The sequence below is a fragment of the Anas acuta genome, chromosome 23 (genome assembly GCF_963932015.1).
Source record: "Anas acuta chromosome 23, bAnaAcu1.1, whole genome shotgun sequence".
NCBI lineage: Eukaryota > Metazoa > Chordata > Aves > Anseriformes > Anatidae > Anas > Anas acuta.
This window is the reverse complement of record NC_089001.1, coordinates 1206461-1226589: the sequence shown is the minus strand read 5'-3', so window position 1 is coordinate 1226589 and position 20129 is coordinate 1206461. Positions and strand designations below refer to the sequence as shown.

The 20129-nt window shown below is 54.0% G+C and overlaps 2 protein-coding genes across 6 annotated transcripts in view; both read right to left on the bottom strand.

Annotated features, from left to right (window-relative positions):
* APOA1 (apolipoprotein A1) overlaps positions 1-20129 on the bottom strand; it is a 113438-nt gene that overhangs the window by 7618 nt on the left and 85691 nt on the right. The window lies entirely within an intron of this gene.
* Positions 1-20129, bottom strand: part of SIK3 (SIK family kinase 3) — a 66806-nt gene that overhangs the window by 3134 nt on the left and 43543 nt on the right. Inside the window, exons 5-21 of one of the 4 annotated variants that reach the window (XM_068659007.1) lie at positions 19597-19721; positions 19110-19233; positions 17500-17618; positions 17048-17158; positions 16746-16889; positions 16407-16487; positions 16181-16290; positions 15091-15244; positions 14438-14593; positions 13787-13857; positions 10030-10173; positions 6823-6973; positions 5919-6044; positions 5530-5615; positions 4716-4825; positions 3845-4202; positions 2627-3510 (exon numbers count right to left, since the gene is read on the bottom strand). In XM_068659007.1, the coding sequence (XP_068515108.1) occupies positions 2627-3510; positions 3845-4202; positions 4716-4825; positions 5530-5615; positions 5919-6044; positions 6823-6973; positions 10030-10173; positions 13787-13857; positions 14438-14593; positions 15091-15244; positions 16181-16290; positions 16407-16487; positions 16746-16889; positions 17048-17158; positions 17500-17618; positions 19110-19233; positions 19597-19721 (3054 nt within the window). The remainder of the gene's footprint in view (positions 1-2626; positions 3511-3844; positions 4203-4715; positions 4826-5529; positions 5616-5918; positions 6045-6822; positions 6974-10029; positions 10174-13786; positions 13858-14437; positions 14594-15090; positions 15245-16180; positions 16291-16406; positions 16488-16745; positions 16890-17047; positions 17159-17499; positions 17619-19109; positions 19234-19596; positions 19722-20129) is intronic. The other 3 variants (XM_068659008.1, XM_068659009.1, XM_068659010.1) reach the window with 3 other exon arrangements.

The following is a 20129-nucleotide window of genomic DNA, read 5'->3' as shown; positions in this document are numbered from 1 at the left end:
CCCCGCAGGTAGGTTCCCAGAGAGTCACCGGGTTTTATGGGCCTTGCTCAGCAGGAAGCAATCCCTGCACAACAATTCCTGGCTGGGAGATGCGAGAAGTGCTCTCTCCACAGAGACTCGTCCCTAAAATTACCAAAATCCCAAGCAGACTTGGTCACAGCCGTACTCTGCCACCCGGGCTCTCCGCGCTGCTCCCAGGCACTCGGCCACGCCAGCTCGCCCTCTCCAGCATCCTTCCCTTCCCTTCCCTTCCTTTCCCTGCACGCAGACACTCGGGGCTGCCAGCACCACGTCCGGCAGCCAGGGAGGGACGCAGCTGGCCTCCTCTCCTTTGCACAACCAGGGGGTTAAGCCTGGTTAATGCTCAGCCTTCCCGGAAAACACAAGAAGGAAAACATGAGGTAACACCGAGCTGGCAGAGCCGTGCCACCCACGCACCGCTCGGGCCGCTCTTCCAACTGTGGGAACGGCCGCGCGGGCAGGCAGGCGCCAGCAGCCCGCTGCTGCTCCTGCATAAACCACGCTGGGCCCAGCAGCGAGCCCTGGGGGGGGACAGGGGAAGGCCCCTCGGCCAGGCTCTGTGCCCAAACGGGGCCCCAACCCACGACAGCCCCACACCGGCGGTCCCCAGCGCAGCAGCACCTCTGGGGACACGGCCGCTCAGGCAGCAGAGGTGGGGAGCCCTAAATTCGGGCTCCTTTTCTCACCCCGCTGCCGTTCCAGCAGCCCGAGCCCACAGCCAGAAAGCCTTTTCTCCTCGCCCCCCCGGGCCAGGCGGGCTTTGTGTCCCTGCAGCATGTGACGCTGGCACCGCGCGGGGCCACCGCCGCCAGCTGGGGGGAAGGCAGGGTTCCCACGGCAGGAGGCTCAACAGGCCTGGCAGAGCTGCTCAGCCGCGGTCGGGTCACATCCTGGGTGCAGATTTGGTTGAAGCTGCCCTCAGGATGTGACCAGGCACGATCCCAGCCACCACCTACGGCCGATGCGGGGGGCGAGCATCTCCCATCCGTCAGCACCCGTGCGCGGCACTCGGTAACCCCCGGCTGCAGCACACACCAGTGGGTGACACCATTATGGGTGCTTACGGGGAGATTTATAGGGTTTTGGTGTAGGTAAGTGTGCCCAGGCCGCTCGGATGCCCACTCCGCTGGGAGCCGAAGCAGCACAGGCCAGATTCCAAGTGGGTTATGGGAGCCCGGAGGACGGCGCTCCGCGCAGCTGCGTCTCTGAGCATGGTTTACTACATGAGCCCTCCAAACAGCCCCTGTCAGAAGTGCTTACACAACACTATTTGTAAACATTTACTTGCTTTTACTCATTTACAAAGTCTTGTAGTCTAAAGTCCTTTTCCCTTGTGTAACCCGTTTTAGCACCATCAGTACCAGGGCAGAGATTTAGCCCTGACTTCCCCAGCCCCTCTCGTTTCACACGTTGCAGTCCCACGACATTATGATGTAAACTCAAGATTGGGTCCAAAACACACCACCGAGCTTCCAACCTCCGCTTAACCTGGGGCGATTCTTCCCTTCTGTGCTTCAAGCACCGCAGGGAAAGCAAGGTCTGAGAGAAAACACCCCGGGAACACAATGTGGGAAGGCTTCAGAAGAGCCGTGCGCCCCCCCAGGCTGAGGGCTTGGCATGCCCGCGCTGCCCTCGGCGCCGCTCTGTTCCAACCCAGTACTTTCCCAACAAACCCATGCTGTGTCCCCAAACAAAACGCTGCCTCCTGTGCCCAGGACACAGCTCCTCTGCAATAGGGCTCCCTGTGCCAAGGGCGAGCTGATGGCTTCAGACCAGCACAACTCAGTCCTGCAGTGAATGCCGATGCACCCCGCTCGGCCTGGAAAGCCTCCCTTCAAAGCCCTTTGAGCTAAGGGGCAGGATTTTGTTTTTCCTACAGAAAAGGCCTGCGATTGCAGCCCAGGTTTTCTCTTACAGCACATCGCTGCCAATGCAGCCACCAAGGAGCAAGGGCACAGCTGCTTCCAACTAGGAGGAAAGGTCTCCACGCACAAACAGCAAGTTTAAGCTCCCTTTCCTCGGCACCATCCCCTCGAGCTGCAGCCTTGCTGCTTCCCGACGGCCCGGAGCAGTCGGTGCAAGGCACATCTAGCAGCAAGCCATTCATCACAGCTCTTGGGGAGCTTGTTTATGGAAGCTTGAGCAGTGCCTGGGCTCAGGGGTCTGCTCAGAAGGACTGCACCCCACTGCAGCTCCAGCTGTACCAGTAACCAGAAGGAACTTAACTCCTGGGCACTTGTTTACGCAGGGTGGGGAACATCACCAGGAACACAGCAGTCAGCAGATCACAGCATCTCTTCGGAGACCTCTCTCTTTGGTATCCTGAGACCTGGCCTTTATCTGCCTGCCAAAGTAGGTCAAATTCCAACAAGAAGAATCTGGTCGAGTTCCCTTCTTATTTAACGCTGTTTATTAGAGAGACTATGCCTGCAATCTACCGATGGCCACAGAAGCCAGAAAGAATCTAGGTAATTCTGTGCTATGCAAAATATGTCACGAAAGCCTTGCTGCACTGGGTAGGGATGGTGTTCTCTGGCAGAAACACCAGCAATACGCGGCCAACATGGAAAAGCATTTCATCCACACGAGCAGCACTCAGCCTTACCTCTGCTGGGCACCTTATTCCTACTGAATCCAGCAGCGGGCTGATGTCTGTATTGATGTGTCCCCAGCTCCTGCGCGTGATTAGCAGTTCCTAGCAAAGATTCTGGGTCCCCGTGCCCTCCTGCATTTACAAGCAGAGGGGTCTCGTGGCAACCTTTGGTCAATGTGTTTGAATTCTTACTGTCTGGAAAGCTGTCCCTGGCGCCCTCGCACGCGCAGTCCTCCTCCATGCTCTCGGAGTGGAACAGGGCTGGCTGGTGTACGTATCCGTGTGGTGGCACGGACGCAGGGACCTGCTGGATACATTCTTGCGCCCTGATTTTTAAGAGGTGCTGGGGGCTGTTCTGCGCGTGGTACGTGTCAGCACTCTGGTAAGGCAAAGACAAGGACTGACGCTCCGACAGGCTCTGTCCCATGCTGGTGCCCATGTTGCCAGCATCCCCTTGACTCATGTGCCTGAACAACTCTTGAAATTCTTGCTGCTGCTGCTGCTGCTGCTGCTGCTGCCGCCGCTTGATGAGCTGTGCAAATTCTGCCTGGGGCAGCCGCATGTCCGTGTGCCCCGTGAGCGAGTGCCGGGGAGAAAGCAGTCCCTGGAGGATGTGCGGTACCTGCTGGTGTCGGCTGTAGTCGGGAGGTGTCGGGGACAACAGTGCTTGCTGTAGTGCCGATGCGGTGTAGTGCTGCTGTTGCTGATGTGCATTTTGAGGGAAATTGGGATACTGGTCGAGCTGCGGGACTTTCAGAGCTTGCTGAGCCGGAGGAAACCCAACTCCTCCCGATGGGCTGTAGTTACTGGGGGAAACACGAGGCTGCTCCGGGAACAGGTGGGGGTGTAAGTGCACCTGGTCGTAGTTGGCAGGGGAATACCTGTTCACGTTCAGACTGCAAGGAAGACAACAGGACAAGTGACTGTACTGCGGCAGCTCCGGCTGAACGAGGCACACGGGGCTGTTTTCTGTGGTCCTGCCACGCACAGGGCCCCCTTGATCTGCTGCGCCCACGTGCTGCTCCCTGAGCCCCCACCCTGAAAAAGGAGCTGCTGCTGGTGGCAGGGAGCCAGCCTCATCCCCAGAACAAGCACAGCACAGCCTGGAGCTGCTGCAGAACCCCATATCCATGTGATGCACGGCAGCTCTGCCTGGCACCCATCCCCACCGCGGCTCCCCCAGCTCGGGGAGCGGTGCAGGGCGCACAGGGTGCCCGGTGGTGGCCTCACCTGTGCGACTCGGCGCTGTCAGCGCTGAGCTGCTTGGAGAGCTGCCTGTGGCCGTAGGTGAGGGAGGCCATCAGGTTGGCACGGTGCTGCATCTGCATCTGGTTGGCGCTGGGGCTGATGGCCATGCCCCGCGCGTGGGAGGACATGCCCTGGCCGGCCACCGAGGCGCCTTGCAGGAGGTTGTTGCTGACCATGTCACCGGGCTCCTGCACTTGGATGGTGACCTGCTGAGGCTGCGACTGCTGCTGCAGGCCCAGGCACGTCAGCCCCATGGTTGGGGGGGGGGAACAGTTACCAGACTGCGGGAAGATTGTGTTGTGGGACGGCATCCCTTGGAACTGGGACTGGGAGGCTGCACCTGCGAGGAACAAAGACTCAGCACCTGCAGCGAGGCTCGGGAGAGAGGAGCTGCTGCTCTCTGGGGCGTGCTGAGAGCCCCAGCATGTCTGCAGGTGGCGAGGGGAGAGCTGCTCCTCGCTGCTGTATCGCTGCACCAGGGGGCAAAAGTCAGGGCTAGAGGCCCTCGCACAGAAAGGGAAACAAAGCGGAGCTGACAGCGATTTGCATAAAGCCAGGAATATCAGCCCTGCCTCCCCACCCCCAGGAGCGATAAGTAAGGATCTCATGACAAGAAACGTATCAACACATTCCAGCTGGCAGATCCTTGCGAGCTCTCGATAACACCAGCCCTTGCTGCCAGATGGAGAATCTTTTACATCATCAGCAAACCGCAAGGGCTGGAGCGCAGAGGGCCCGCAGCCCCCAGCACCCACACGCGCTGTTTTCCCCGGCGCCGCGCGAGGACCATACGCTTCTGCCAAGTGGCCCGCCCCGAGGCGTGCAGATGGCTCAGGAAACTGTCGGTGCTTACCGTGGGGCTGGAGCACGCTGCTGCTCACAGGAGGTGGGCTACTGTTTGGTTGCCTGAAGAGATGGTTATTAGGGTGGTTCGGGGGCGGGCTGGATGGCTGAATCCGTAACCTACGCAGGGAAACAAGTGCCTTTTCAGCATGCCTGCTCCTCATTAAGATGCCTTTTCAACTGGGAGAACTGACGCCAAATGCTACATCTCTGTTGTTTTAAATAAACACCATAAAGCCCGTGTTCGGGATCCCGAGCTCTCTGCAGCCTGCCTTCTATTTTGACAGCCACCTAACTTGCCTAAGTCACAGAGGTAGCCAGCATAACCCAGTGGCTAGAACAAAAACCCCAGGGACAAGGACACCGCAAGCTCTCTTCCTGAGTCACTGCGGCCCGTGAGAAAGCTTTCCTTTCTCCTTCCCCTGAATCCTGCCTGCCTCATCCACGAGCCGGGTGATGCAGACAAGGACTGTTACCTAACTGATAGCCTGAGAGGACTGAGAAGCGCAGAAGCAGCTCCGAGTATAAAGCACGATAGAAATTGGCTCACTGAAGGGAATGTTTTCAAGCTGGTCAAAAGGCAGAGCTGCCAATCATTTGTTCAAAGCAGATCTGTGCCTTTGAATCACATTGCTCTACTTCCAGAGGTCCTTCCGACAGAATCCAGCAAGAAGGACCTAGCACATCCACCTGGGAACGGGCTCTGCCATGCTAATTTTACACGCTTACAGCCTGGTCCTGGCCTCTAAGTGTGCTAGCTCACCCCTGGGCACGAGGTAGAGTAAATCCTATCCCCTGGAGCTTTACCAAAGCCATTTCTTTACCTCTGAAGCTGGTGAGTGAGCAGAGCCGGCTGGTTTTCACATTGAGCTTGCAAGGGTGGAGACGGCTGAGGTGGCCGGATACAGTCCTGAACCAGGCACCAGAAAACGAGAAGTGTTTGTGATCAATAACGGAGCAAGCAATACATTTAGGAAACGTAGACTGGTGAAGTAGGACACATCCATGTTCTCCAAACACTCCATCCCTGACTGCAGCTTTGGCTACCACAGCAGCTGAGTAAACATCGCTGCTGAACTCCTTCAGGCTTGCTTCTTACTCCAGCAAGCTGAGCCACCTACCCTCAATCCCACAGGGACCCGCTCCGTATTTATCTGCAGCCATGCAGGAAGCCCAGCTAGGACATCAGAAGGGCTGCTCCAGGCTCTAGTACCTGAATCTGCTGATGAAGAATCTGATGGTGCTGCTCCTGCTGGTACAACATGTGCTGCTGCTGCGTCTTCTCCAGTGTCCTCTCATCCATGTGCCCCCCATACATCTTCTGAAGCTGCTCACACTCCTGCAACAGATGCAACAGAGCCTCCAAGTGACTTTTTGTGCATGGCGACAAGGCAGCATGTTGTCTACATATCTGAGAAATCCAGTAAAAACCCGATCCATTTGACAGCATCGGGTGTGTAATAACATGGCTAGCTCAAGCCTCAGATAACAGAGAAACTGCACACGAGATCAAACCGGCACCCTCAAAAATGCAAGCACATTCCCTCAAAAATGCAAGCATAAAGCTTTTATAATGATAACTTAAAGGTGAAAAGAGCATCTCATATTTCCACTGTGTTGCAAGGTGAAAGTCCTGTCCCAGTGCCAAATCCCACTGAAGCCATTGATAAGACATACCCGGGCTGCAGAGGGAATACAATACAACGTACTCCAAGCTCAAGCAGTAGGAACTGCCCTTTGCCCAGACGTCCTGGAACAGCCCCAAAACTTTGCTGCCATAGGAAACGTGGGAGAGCAGCAGACACAATCTGGCAGTGCTGATGGGACCCCAAGGGCTGGCAGAACAGCCCACATACGGGCACAGCACCTGCATTACTTCCCCCCAGAAAGAGTGGGGTGGAAGCCCCCAAGGCTCACAGGCTGCAGCTGACAGCACATTTAGAGGACATTCAGCAGGGCTGCTGCAGACATTCAGGAGGAGAAAGCTCCTCAGTTGGAAGGCTGCTGCATGTCCACAGCCACCAGCTGTAAAGACTTCACCTTGAGCTTCCTGAAGCCTGAGACAACAAGAAACCCTCGGAGATGCTCTTTGGAGCCCCTCCACGCCCCTCTTTTACCTGCTGAAGCTGTTTGATGCTGCTGTTATTGCCCATCTTCTCCAGGTGGGCTTTGAAAGCCTGGATGCTGGCAGCACCGTCAGAGAAGCGCCGAACCGGGGAGAAGCGTTCAGTGGGGAGGTGCAGAGTATTGGAGTCCTTGTAAATAGAACTGAACACATGGGGAAGTGGGTTAGTGATGCCAGATTTAAAAAAAAACAAGCTCCGGTAGAGACATTTAATTTACACCAGCCACGCCAAGTTCTACCTGCCCACTCATCCAGAATAAATCATGTTTTAGATTAAGAAATAATGTGCTATCACCACCATGAACGGGAAACGGGATCACCGAGTATCCTCAGAGCCTGGGCAGGTAAATGTGTCTGAAGGGTTGGACATGGTTCAACCACCAGCCAGATTGGAGCTGGGCAGCATCTCATCTACCCAAATGCATCCATCCCTCAGAGAGATAAAGTTTAGAGAAGCTATTCAGCATCCTAAACATGTAAATTCACCTCTTCAGTAGTCACTTCTGGAGCTTCCCAGCTCATGAGGTCCCTGACTACCTCTCAGGGACTGCTGATGCTTGTGGACAACAGAAGAGGCCCGTGGAGAAGGGTTTCTCCTGCTCCCAGCCTGACGTGTCCCACAGCCACCGAGGAGGAAGGGGGCTGGCATCCATGCTCAGAGGTGCACTGGATTCAGAAAGAGGGCAAGACCATAAGGCTCTGTAAGTCTTCCTAAGGCATCAGCCCGGCTGTCCCTTCACTCGCAGAGTCTCCTGGTTGCTCGGCCCTGTGCAGTCAGCACGGGCACCTTGAAGGGCAGGCACAGCCAGCATCAAGGCAGCTGTGCCAAGAAACGACACGTGCCTTCTCTTCGCCGTGAGATTTCTTCTTCGCCATAAGAGGGAGCCAGAATAGGATTTTTTTCGGGAGCTCATTTCTTCCACAGCTGGGGCTCCCCCTTATCAGAGCCGAGCACTAAGCTCCTGCCCTGCTATCAAGGTGAAACTCGTGTTATCATTAACAAGGCTAACTTCCCACACGTGTAAAAACGTGCCCTGTGACAAACAGAGGCGAGTTCCTCCGCCTGCCCTAATGGTTCCTGTGAAATTCAACCTACAAAACTCATCCATGTTCAGAGGTACGGGCTCTGACTGAAGCCCGTGGGTGAGGCCAGGGAGACGTGGCCCTTACAGCACTCACATGTCCTGGCCCTAGACCCAACTGCTGCGATCCGGGGGGGTGCAACTGCAGCTGGGGCAGTGCTGTAGCTGCTGTGAGTGAGTCCTGGCTCTGGGCTGAAGCCTGTTCCAAGAGGAAGGAGGATTTCTCCTGGAGAGGCTTCCCTCGTCAGAAGGTGACCGATGCTGGAGCACCGCCAGCACGCTGGGCTCAGCTCCTGTCACTTGGCCTGGCTGAGCAGGACGTGCTTCGCTTTCTATAGATGACACACGACTTTGTTCCAAGGACAGAGCTGTGCCACCGCCTTTTGATGCTATCCCATCCATTATCCTAATCCGTTTGATCTTTTGTTGTAGCAGGGGAAAGCAGAAGCTACAGATAAAAGTGACACTGGGGTTCCCAAACACGCACGGCCGAGGCAGATCAATGCTGCCCACTGTACTTCAATTCTGCTTCCAGATCCTAAGTCGTCATGACCAAAACTGGTGCTGTGTATAAAGAAGATGGCTTAAAATATGTTAAGTGCTAAAATAAGCCCCAGCAGCTGTTCGATAGCCAAGGTCTATTTCTGTGAGGACAGGACTGCTAATGGTTTCTGGGCTGGGTGTCTCAGCCACGGCTGGGGGAGTCGCTTTGGGCCGTGGTCGGATGAAGTTTCCGTGTTTCTCAGGCGAAACGGGAGGCAGGCCTAGGGCACGTTACGACACCGAGGGTGGAATGAACAGATGCCACCCTGTTCGTGATGCAACCAGCCTCAGGCCTCCGAAGCCAGGAGGCAGAGGTGATACCAACGTATTGACTGGGTAAGCGCGTTTCAGCAGTTTGTTAAAGCAAAACAAAAACCAGTTCCTGCAACGCGTGAGTGACCCAGCTTACCTTCACGGTTTGAAGCAATCCTTAAAGTAGGACACAGCATATTCTGCTTGTTTTGCAAGCTGCACTTCTCTTCCTATCAAGCTTTTCTGTGACCCTAGAAACCTTTCCCCCCACCCCCCGCTTTTTCCATCCCCCAAGCAGCTCTGGGGGAGTAACTCCAGTGCACGGAGGTGCTTATCTGGGTTGTCTGGAGTTCCAGCGTGGCACTGACACTGCCTCAGTCTGCTCAGAGTTCACCTGTCCCTGCTGATTACATCAGTGCTCAGCTCAGCAGGTATCTGGCTACAATAAAAAGCGCTTTGTCAAGCTTCCAGTGTGAGCTGGCTGAAGGATTTAGCGTGAGCACAAATCCAGCCTGGTAGGCAACTTGCTTTTTCGACAGGGAGACTAACGGGCAGCAAACTGCAGCTGGCACCGAGAGGTTCAGAGTGCGTGTTTTAAGCTCCCTCTGTGGCATTAGTGTCTCCGGTTTGCTGCTGTGCCAAGTACTCTGTGTCAAATTAACACCTCTCCACCAGGAACGACCCACCCAAACATTTTGAGTGCGTTAGGACACAATCTGCAGCAGCTCCCTCCTTTCCATTGTGATTTTTCTTCCCTCCCGAGCTTCTTTTCCCCCCATCATTCCCATCAGGGGTTACAGATCAGAAATAAAATGGCTCTCCAGGAGCTTTGCAAAGAGACTTTGCAGTCTAAACACACAACTCTGGTGCAGAACAGTGAGGTTTTTAAGCCCTGGCATGGATGATTTTTGGTGCAGTCCTACCCCTGCATCTGACTCCAAAGTATTCCATGGAACATCTGCTACCTACGGCTAGCTTGACCCCTACCAATACGACAGAGAAAAGCTCTCCTCTACCATGAATAGTTCACTCCCATCCCCTTCAGCGATGGCAGCCTCCTGGCAAGTCATCTCCAGCCACAAACACAGGGCTGGAGGAGCAGAGCCAGCTGATTCCTGCCCCGGCACTGCCCGCATCCAGGGCACGGAGCCCTGCAACGTCCCCAGGGTGGTCAGACACCTGCCCTGGGGCCTGCTCTTTGTGCTTCTTCCTCCTCCTCACCCCTCCCTGCCAAGCAGGACGTCCTCAGAGCTCCGTTCCCGGTGCCATCTGAGCAGGTTTCCTGGCGCAAAGCTGCCCGAACGGCCGGTGCCATTACTCACCGGTGCTGATCGGGTACCAGGTGTGGAGCCCAAGCCCGGGGTCGGAAGGACTGCTGTCCTAGCTGCCTCTGCAAGTCTGGAGGGATTTCAGCTGTAGGGTTGGTCATTGCCAGAGTGTGCCTTTTTGACCTATTTGCCAAGTATCTGCAACAAGCAGGAGCACATTTTATAAGAGACTGATGTGATGATACTCCAAAAACAGGGAGTGTTAGATAATCCGGAGTAAACGTGAAGGAAGAGCGCTCGCTGCAGTGCTCGGGACCGGCTGGGGGCTGCGTGATGCCCGGGGGGAGAAGCACGCTGTGGACACGCTGCCCGTGCCTGTGGGATCACCAGGCCTGCAGGGCTCGGGGGACACCTGCAGCTTCAGCTGCTCGTGTGCTAACGCCAGCCTCGGAGGGAGAGAGCAGCCGCTCGCCTTTCCCAGCAGGAAAAGGGGAATGCTGGAGGGGAACGCTGGTTATTCCTGTGGGAATACCAAAATGACCAGCTGCTGCCAGCCTGGATTCACTCCGCTCCAGCAGGCCTGCCTACCGAGCCTCAGGGAAGTCTGCCCATGGAGCCAAGAGACCAACCAGGAGAAACCTCACAAGACACGGCCGGAGAAGGGGCGCAGGGCAGAACCCCGCTCAGCACCCCCTTGCAGGCCGCCCTTTGCACTTCAGCCCTGACCCGTCACACCCTGCGCCCGGCGCTCCGGCCGAGGCCAGCTCAGCACAGCTCGGGAAGGGCGCGTAAGGGACACCCCACCGGGGATTAAGGGTGAGCAGAGGCTGCCTCAGGAGCATGACAAAGTGCAGGGCTGAGCGAGGCCTGGTGCCCAGCCCGGTCGCAGGGCGCCATCTAGGCCCGGCTCCGCTCCCCGTGGAGCAGAAATGGCCCGGCGATGAGCAGGGGAAGAGCAGCGAGGGAAGCTGGGCAGTGACAGTTCCTTCTCCAGGACACAGCCCTCGGTGAAAACCCTGGGCTTGCCTCAGGAATCAGCAGGGTGAGCTGAGGTGCCCCCTGCTCTGGCAGGATCATCCTGCAGCTCCTCTCCAGCCCCTCTAGGAGCGGGGAGCACGCAGAGCAAATCCCACAGCCCCCGCTTCGGTGAGGATGTGAGGAACGCTGCACAGTCCTGACAGCGCCTGCCTGAGCTCGTGGGGACCGGTGGCAACGATGCTCGGAGAGCTGGGGGCACGGGGCCAGGAAAGATAAGGGGTGCAGCACCCACGCAGGGTGCCCTGGCTCCTGCCGAGCGCCTGGGCAGCACGCTGCCCGCTCAAGGACAGGCGGGACGGGATCAACGCCCGCTTCTGAACCCAGCTACTGCTGCTGCTGAGCCAGGAGCAACGCGGCAGCTGTGCTAACTGTGGCAAAGATCGCTGGGCCGGTGACACGCGGGATACCAAGAGGGGATCCTCGCCGGTTTGTAACCCTGCTGAGCTTCCTTGCAGCCGCACCTTCACCTTGCAAAGCAGAGAAGAACAGAAAGCAATAGAGGTTGACTCCTCCGAAAGCAGCCTCTGCCAGCTCCTGCCGCCACGGAAGCAGAAGGCAGCAAGTTAACAGGAGGAGGAGCGCTTAGCGTCGTGGTAACTTGCCAAAGTCTGTGCCATTAGCTGTTTAAGAATCATTTGATGCAGACAGGGAAAGTTTCCCAAAGAGCTTTACAGTTGTGGTTTGCTAAGATCATTTTATTTCAGACCTCCAGGGAACAATCCAATCATGAGCTCTAACAGTGTTTCGGGTGGAAGAAAGTTTCCCAAAGCTCAAAGGAGATGTGGCTGTTCCCTGGAGCAGAGAAAAGAATACATGCTGCTTTCAAGGTCAGATTAAGAAGGGCAAAAATTGTTCGCTGGTGGCTGCATACAGAGTGTTCAGAGCGCTGTTCTGAGAAGCTAAATATTTGCATCCCTCCCCGATGTTATTGCTATTTACCCTTCTCCTCTGATGACTAGTTACGGGTTGCAACATAAGGGGGTGGAGAGCGAGTTAACACACAACCTGGATGGGGCTTTTGCTGGGCCATCTGGTGGAAGAACGTGTGGTCTGAGAGGCCTACGGACAGCACTGCTGAGAACAGCAAAGTGACCTGTGGGTCTAAGGAGACTGCCCTTCCGTGGGATCTGAACACCTCAGCGCCTCGCACCCTATAAAACGTGGGTTTTGGTATTTTTCCAACTGAGCTAGTTCTGAAACAAGACTGAAACCTGAGGTCTTAGAATAGGAGATGAGAAAATCTGGCCAGGTAAGATGTCCGGGTGCCACCCTGCCAAGAATCAGGCTCATTTATCTGATCTGAACATTCAAGACTGAACAGAACTGTCTACTGTGTGAGATGTTGTCAGTGGAGATATAAGTTGCAATTTTTAGGTGGCACATCTGTGTACAGCTGCCAGCACAGAGAATCTTTGTTCCCGAGCCCTGCTGGGGAGGACAGTGCCCAGTTAGGGTACAGAGCTGAAGGGTAACCGACCCCAGGCTGCACTATCCAGAGGTGCGTGCTCTTCACCTGCTCAGCTCTACGACTTGGCCTTATTTCTGTCCTCATGTTGCCGGGGGCAAGTGGATGAACAGCAGCTCATGAGGCTGGAAAACACTGAGAGTGAGCACAGAGATGAGGATGGCAAGGAACTAGAGTATAAGGCTATGCAGAAAATACAAGATGTGCTCTGCTGCAGGGCTGCGGCCATTCCAAGGCGGGCTGGGAAGCACGTTCCTTCCCATGGACCAGCCTTGACTTCCTTCTGAGCTCTGGCAGGCAAAAGGAGTATCAGCACACATTCTGCACAATCCGTCACTGCACACACCCACTGTTCAAATCCCCGTGCTCTGAAGCACTGAAATGACAAGAGCTGGCAAAGGCTCTGGGATATGAGCTCTACCCACCCCAGAGCTTCTCTGCCTGCAACCAACCCCTCATCTGAATCCTTCTCCCAGGCATAGCCCCTGAAAAAATGTTGTCTTACTTGAGGTGACGGCCTGTACAAACTCGGGGAAATCCAGAAAACTTGTCAAGGTTGAGGTAAGAAACAGCAGCACTCCACAACCAAACCCAACACATAGTGCACCAGCTGGTTAGGACAGAAGGAACTACACAAAAGCTACTGAGAAAATGTTAGCAAGGACATGGTTAGTGTTTTCATGGATTGAGAGAGTACAAGCACATTCTACCCACTTCCCAGTACGTGTCTGGAGCAGACAAGGAATAGAAGTTTCCAGCCTGATGTCTAATAATCCTTCTCTTATTGGAGCAGACTGTTTTAAGGCCTACAGCTAAAATTAGAAGCCCAGAGGTACCTACATTTCCAGCAAGCTCACTTTGTTTAAGGCATCAGAGTTGGATGTTTACTGCACGTCTTGATACAAAAGCTGCATTTACACCCAAGGCCACAGATGAGCCCTTCCTACCTCCATCACTCAGCAGGGAGGGGTGAATCACTTAGCACTCATTTTGCAGGTTAGTGTGGATTGCATGCTGGTGCACACTAAGCAGAGGAATTTAGCAGTTTCAGAGTTTCTAGAGAACATACTGCTTAAATAGCTCACAGAATTTCAGGGGAAATCCAGTTTTGTAAGCACCTAGTAGCATCAGAGGAGTAATTGCCTACAGTAATCAACACCCACAAGAACAAGAGAAGTGTTAAGCCTTTGCTGTAATCAACGCTGTTGCCTGTAATGAGGTTGCTCGTGTTTTAATTCAGCAGCACAACACCACAGGGTGAGCCTCTCCGAGGGTAATAAGGGCAAATGTTAGCAGACTGGGGGTTACCTCTGCACAGCTTCCTGATCCGGCTCCCCGTCAGAGCTCTCCTCATCCACAGGAGTGACAGCTGGGACAGCCTGCGGAGAGAAGAGAAGCCATGGGCTCCAGGAGGCAGCCAGCGTGCTGCCATCCGCACAGCAGCCACCCGACCTTCCCCAAAAGCCAACGATGTGCCAGCTCCTCGGCAGCACCAAGGGCACTCGGCCAGCAGCCCCTTCCCACCTTCCTTTCCCCACAGATCACTGCCTGAGCAAGGCTGCTGCTTCTGGTGCTACCCGGAAAATTCATTGATCTGCATGCAACAAGGAAGACAGATTGTGCACTAACACCCAAGACTGACATTTTCATTTGCTATCAGCAAAAGAGCAGAAAAACAACTGGAGTAAGAAGTTCACAAATCCTCCATCAATTCCAACGAGCAAAATCACCCCAGCTCCTGGCTGCAGGACACCACAGAAACTCTCCTATGCGGGGACAGAGCACCCCACTGATTTCCAAGGGAGCCAAGGGGAGCACTGCCACAGCTGTGCTTCCACAGAGCACCACAGCCCGAGCCAACTGACAGCTCTGCTGTGACCCAGAGGCTGTTATCTCTGCCTCCAGGAGAAGGCATTTTTAAACGCGCCACCAGTTCTGCTCTTTCCTTTGGCTACTTACTGGCGTCATAGTGACAAGTGGAGATGGCCCTCGAGGCCGTTTCAGCAGTTGCTGTGCATGCAGCTGGATGTTAGCTCCGCCATCTGACGCTCTCCGCCCCAGAGGGCCCATGCCGTTCAGCAGCTGCAGGGTGGGGGGCTGCAGCAGGGACTGCTCCTGGGAAGCACACACAGCACAGTTAGCAACCCACCACCAGGTGCTTCCAGAACCCTGGCTTAAGGCCAAGGACTGGGACGTTAGCACGAGAGGAGAAAAGTCTTCTGGGCTTCAGGAGAAAGGAGAAATCGTCACCAGCATCTCCAAGCTGAAGTGGGGCCGCGAGAAGCGGTGTCAGTGGAGAAGCAGTGGGTAACTCCCTGCTTCCCAGCACTCTTCTTTACTACCAGGCAGGCTGCCACCTGCAGCTCCAAAGCCAGGGAGCAGCCCCATCTCTCTCCAGCCCATTCAATTTCACATTCCTGTCTCCTTTCATTCCTAGTTTAAATAACTGACTAGAATCATACCTCAAGCGGCAGCAAGAGTGCAATTCGTGAAGCTTACGGAGTCCAAGGAATTGGCAGATAGAGTGAGAAAGCAAGGGTGAGCACAAATCACAACCAGACTGAGCTGGTGCAGCACAGACTGCAGCAGGGAGCACACGCAGGGGGCAGTACCTTGTACTCCAGCTGACCCGTGGGCTGCAGGTTCTGCCTGGGCAGCACGTTGTGCATGAAGTTCACGTTCGGGGTCACCTGCAGGAACGGAGCCTGCGGAGTGACACGAGGGAAGCCAGGCAGGAGCTTCTGCAGATCTTCCATGACTTCCGTCCTGTGCAATCACATTCACAGACAGGTGACTTAGCAATGATGCAAAGGGAACACCCATGGGCTCAGCGTGCTGAGCTTCCCCTCACAAAAAAGCTTTTTACTTCACTGGAAAGCGGTCACAGAAAGTGGCCAGGCCACTTCTCAGTTTTCATTTATCCTTTTTTTTTTCTCCCCCCTCCAGGTTGAGCTTTTTCCAGCACTTGCTCTTTGTATTAACCTTGAAAGCACTTATCACAAAGCCTTCAGCTAGGACATGACAGCAGTGCAGCTTAGGTGAAAAAATGGCTTGCACAACAGTCAACACAGCTAAAAGCTTACACAGAGCTAATCAGCAAGAAGGGAAGAATCTCATCCTCAGCTCAAATGCTAACCAAGTTGTTCAATGGGACTAGGATATTTTTAATGTTTCGTGCACTCAAAAAGACACTATTGCTGAAGAGACACCTTGAATTTCTTTCCCCATCTATCAAAAACTGAGTTTGCAGGAATAACTCCAAACCTCTCACAGCAGGAGCAGAGAACCAAAGGTTTGATACCAGCTGCCATACAGATCCATGCGTTCATCACCACCTGGTCTGGCTAGAGTGAAGCTGGGGTCTGGGACCCAAGGGCATACTGTGAAGTGTGTCTCTCAGCCTGGTAACTGGGGACCATTGCCAACCTAGAAGGTATCAACTCTTCTAATGCAACAGAGCCTAAAAGATCCCTTAAGGCAGTAACCTCTGATCTGCCAGCGTAACACACAAACAGATCTGTGACTTCTCAGAAGGACCCAAGTCACATTCTAGGAGTAAACCCTTACTACAGGGGCACTCACTGTTAATAAGAGATCACAGAAACCTAGAAATATATAACCCCAAAGTCTGGCTAAGAAAGGGTTTACAAGTAGGAAGAATGCCCTAAATCCTCCATCCAGGAGGGAGAGGCCAGTACTAACCGTGGGTCAGCTACTCCAACCGTGTGCCTTCTCATCGAGAGGTACCGGACCAGAGCTTCAGGTGATGGCTCTTCGCCTTCATCGCTGTCCAAGTTCATTGTCCCATCAGTCTGGGCAGAAAAAATATTGGAGATGTTGAAACATAACGTGAAGGTCAGTCAATCAAAAGGCTTCAGTGCAAGCCTGGGAAAAGAACTTGCAGGGGTCACCAAGGGGAGCACCTCACCTCCACGATTTGGTTTTCAGGGTTGATGAGCTGGACTTGTGGCACATTGATGCTCATGGTATTGCCTGCCTGCTCTGTCTGCTGGGCAGAGGGATCAAGATCAGAAGTCAGGAAGCTAGCATCTCTTACAACCCCTTTACAAACACCACTAGATTAACATCAAAGAACAGACCTTGGGAACAGGGAGATTAAGGCACCCTGAGAATACAAAAAGATCTCAGACAAGGAAGATTTTGGGACTTGTCAGAACGAGGATGCTTACAAGGAAGTTCAAGTTCAGCAGGTAAGGTTTAGACAACTGGCCTAGGCCTGGAAGAACGTCATACAAGCAGGACCTACCTGGATGTTAGCAGAGGTGGGGAAGGTCATGGTCCGTGGTACACTTGGAGACGGCGCGATGCGCAGGTTCTTGTGTCTCTTCAGACGGTCGCACAGCAAGCTGTAGATTGCACTGTAGTGATCGTAAGCATCAGCTCGTAAGGACTAAAAGAAAAGGAGAAAGGGGTCAGTCGCTTTCTGCCAGGCACTAAAATAAGCTACATACTGCTCTGAAGTTGCTCAGTTACCAGACGTGGTAAACAACACAGACATTTGCTCTCTGACCAGAAGAGGCAGCACAGAACTACCAGCTGTGGTGTTACCTGAACTGTGCGTTCCTTGTCCAGCCCCATTTCTGCCATCGCCAGCAGCACATCCTCGTTCAACGGCTCCATCTGCCTCTCAGTCTTCAGGTGCTGACACTCTGCTATCAGCTGCAAGAGCACAGACGCAGCCCTCAGTGCTTACGTTCCCAAAGGCACAGGGATGAGTCATGATGCTCTACAGCACCGATTCACCAGGCTCCGGCTGCGAGCTGGCGTGAGCTCTGAAGGCTGACGGCACAGTAATTCAAAGGGGGGAGAAAATGTAACAGCACACAGAGCTGAAGGCTGATGTGGAAATCAAGGCAAGGGGGACACAAAGTAGAAAGGTGGCACGCCGGCACTTGGAACGAGAGTTCCCAAGCAGCTGAAGCCAACTCTGTGGCACAGAGCCTGTTTGCAGTGCTACGTGCACTGAGCAAACCCTATTCCAGCTCACTTCAGCTTCTCACCCTGTCAAACTCTGCATCAGCCTCTCCAAGCTTCATCCACTTGTGTTTGCAGATCTGCTCCATTGAGAGCCGCTTACTTGGGTCCAAGACCAGCATGTGGCGGATCAGATGTTCACATTCTACAAGAGAACAGAGCTGTGAGTAACTCACAGCGAGGGGCACAACTTCCGCAGGCGACAGCCTTGTGCTGCTAGGGCAAAAGCAAAAAAAAGGCCAAGTTTGTCTTTCAAAAGCACAAGCTTTTCTGCAGGAAGCCATACACAACACAAAGACTGCTTCTCCTCCTGCACTTCACGCCCGTGCCTGCTGCAGACATTTGATGCTACCTGCAGGAAACCGCTGGGCCAAGGACCACGGCCCCTTCCAGACAGAACCAAAGGCTGAAGCTCAAAGTTAACGGGGCTCCATTTGACACTGAATACCCACAGCCCTCTCGCTAAGCACTGCTCTAAATCAGGTGGCACAGGAGTGAAAGCCTCTCTCAAGATGCTTCAACAGCTGCTGCCAGCCAACACAGGAGCATCTCCCCTTCTCGAGCTCCCAAGGGCACCAGTGGCACTGGCTGCCAGCACTACCGCAGCTCCTATGGGGGAGAACATCCTCAGTCAAGGAACATTTTCAGTGGCTGTACGGTCTTCCAAAACCGATCTGAAACTCCCTTTGGAGAAAAGCTTTCCTGCCAATACAGCTGTAAATCAGTATGCCCCTCTCAGACTTCCAAACTCTCAGGCAGGATTTCCCCAGGCTAGGGAGGAGGCTGGCCAGGCCACGGTGCCCTTGTGCTGTTTGCCAGCGCCCCTAGGTGGCACGCTGTCACCCTGTCCCTGCCCGCCTTGCTGGCATGGGCTGGGGACCCAACTGGCTCTTTGGGGTTGGAGAACAAAGCAGAGCAGCCACGGCTCAGGCTGCCAGCACGGTGCTCCTCAGGCTTACTGCAGGCACACCTCTCCCAGGCAGCTCCTGCAGAACCGTGTGGGGCACCACCACTCGAGCCAAGCTCAGAGCACCAAGTGTGATGAGAGGCTCAGCTTGGAGCCAGAAAAGTGGGCCTTTAACCCGCATTGAATTTTCCACTCAAAGGTACCATAAAATATGAGCTGCTCTTAAGCAAAGCTGGTTTTACCCGAGAATTAATCACACTTTTCACAAACAAGATTTATTACTTAAGTAATCCAGAACGCTCTTGCACAAACAGGACGTGGACATTCACTTGCGGTGGGGCTATTGCTGGAAATTAATGTGCCATAATGCTGTAAAAAGCCTCTTGTCTACAGCAGATCGAGTGAAAGCCTCCATATTCCTACATCACTAGTCCATTTTTAGCTTTCACACTTCCCAGAATTTAGTGAGTGTATCTTTGCTAACATTTTGCTATAGTTTGCAATTATGTATACAAGAAAGCCAATTATTTTTAGGTAAGAATATTTGGGTTTCTAAATTCTGGATTCAGAACTCATTTTAGCTCCTGTTACAAACTGCTCTCCAGCAGATAAGGCTCCTGGCATACCACTCCCCCCACACACAAATCAAATGGTTTATTGAAATGTAAGCGTTTCAAGGGGTCTGTGAGCAGAGATGTGCCCAGAGGCTGTGCAGTGTGTGTGCCTCACCTGTGGACATGAAAAATGGAATGCGAAACTTCCCGCTCAGCACCCTGGCGCGCAGATTCTGCAGCGTGCTCCCGTCGAAGGGCAGAGCGCCGCAGACCAGCACGTACAGCACCACGCCGAGACTCTGCAGCCAAAACCAAGGTCACGTCAGCAACGGAGGGAGAGACCAAGAGAGGTTGTGGTTAACAGCGGTTAACATTGTTTAAATAAAACAGAAAACAAGAAGGAGCAAATCCTTGGAAAGGACCTCGTGGCATCTCAGTCCCAGGCCAGCCTCATTTCTCCTTCAAGCTTAATTCAGACTTTCTTACAAGCCTCAGAAGCCAATGGCTAAATCAGGTGGCAGCCCAAACCTGCCCAAGGTGGCCCCGCACCACCACGGCGCCTGTGTGCCCGGATCCACGCAGCGTCAGCAGGCTGAGCACCACTGCGGTGGCAAGAATCAAAGCCAAAATCGAAGTAAAAGAGAAAGAGGCTCGCTGCATACCCAAATGTCAACCTTGGGCCCATCGTACTCCTTTCCTTCAAAGAGCTCTGGAGCGGCATAGGGAGGGCTCCCACACCAGGTTTTAAGCAGCTGGCCAGGTGTGAAGATGTTACTGAATCCAAAATCTGAAAGAATAATGAGAACAGGTTAGTGGAGTGTGATCCACCTCAGCTGTCACCAACAAATGGTACTGAAATACTTTGCTGTGCCTGGTGAAGTCGCACACAATTCCACAAGGGGTAGCTGATATTCAGACCCCAGAAGGGTAAGAGTGCACAAGAGGCACCTGGAACAGCGTGCAAGTTTCTTTCCTCCACACGGAGAGGATGGACAACCACATATCAAAGCTGCTCATCCACTTCATACAACAACTCAACCCATTTAAACAACCTGCTGTAAAATACCCCAGCTCGGGCCTGCTCCACACACTCTAACTACACTACTTTGCTTATGAGAACACAGATCTGACGCTTGCCCTCCACGTTTCATACACGTGATTTCCGTGCTGGAGTCAGTGAATAGCAATCCAACCA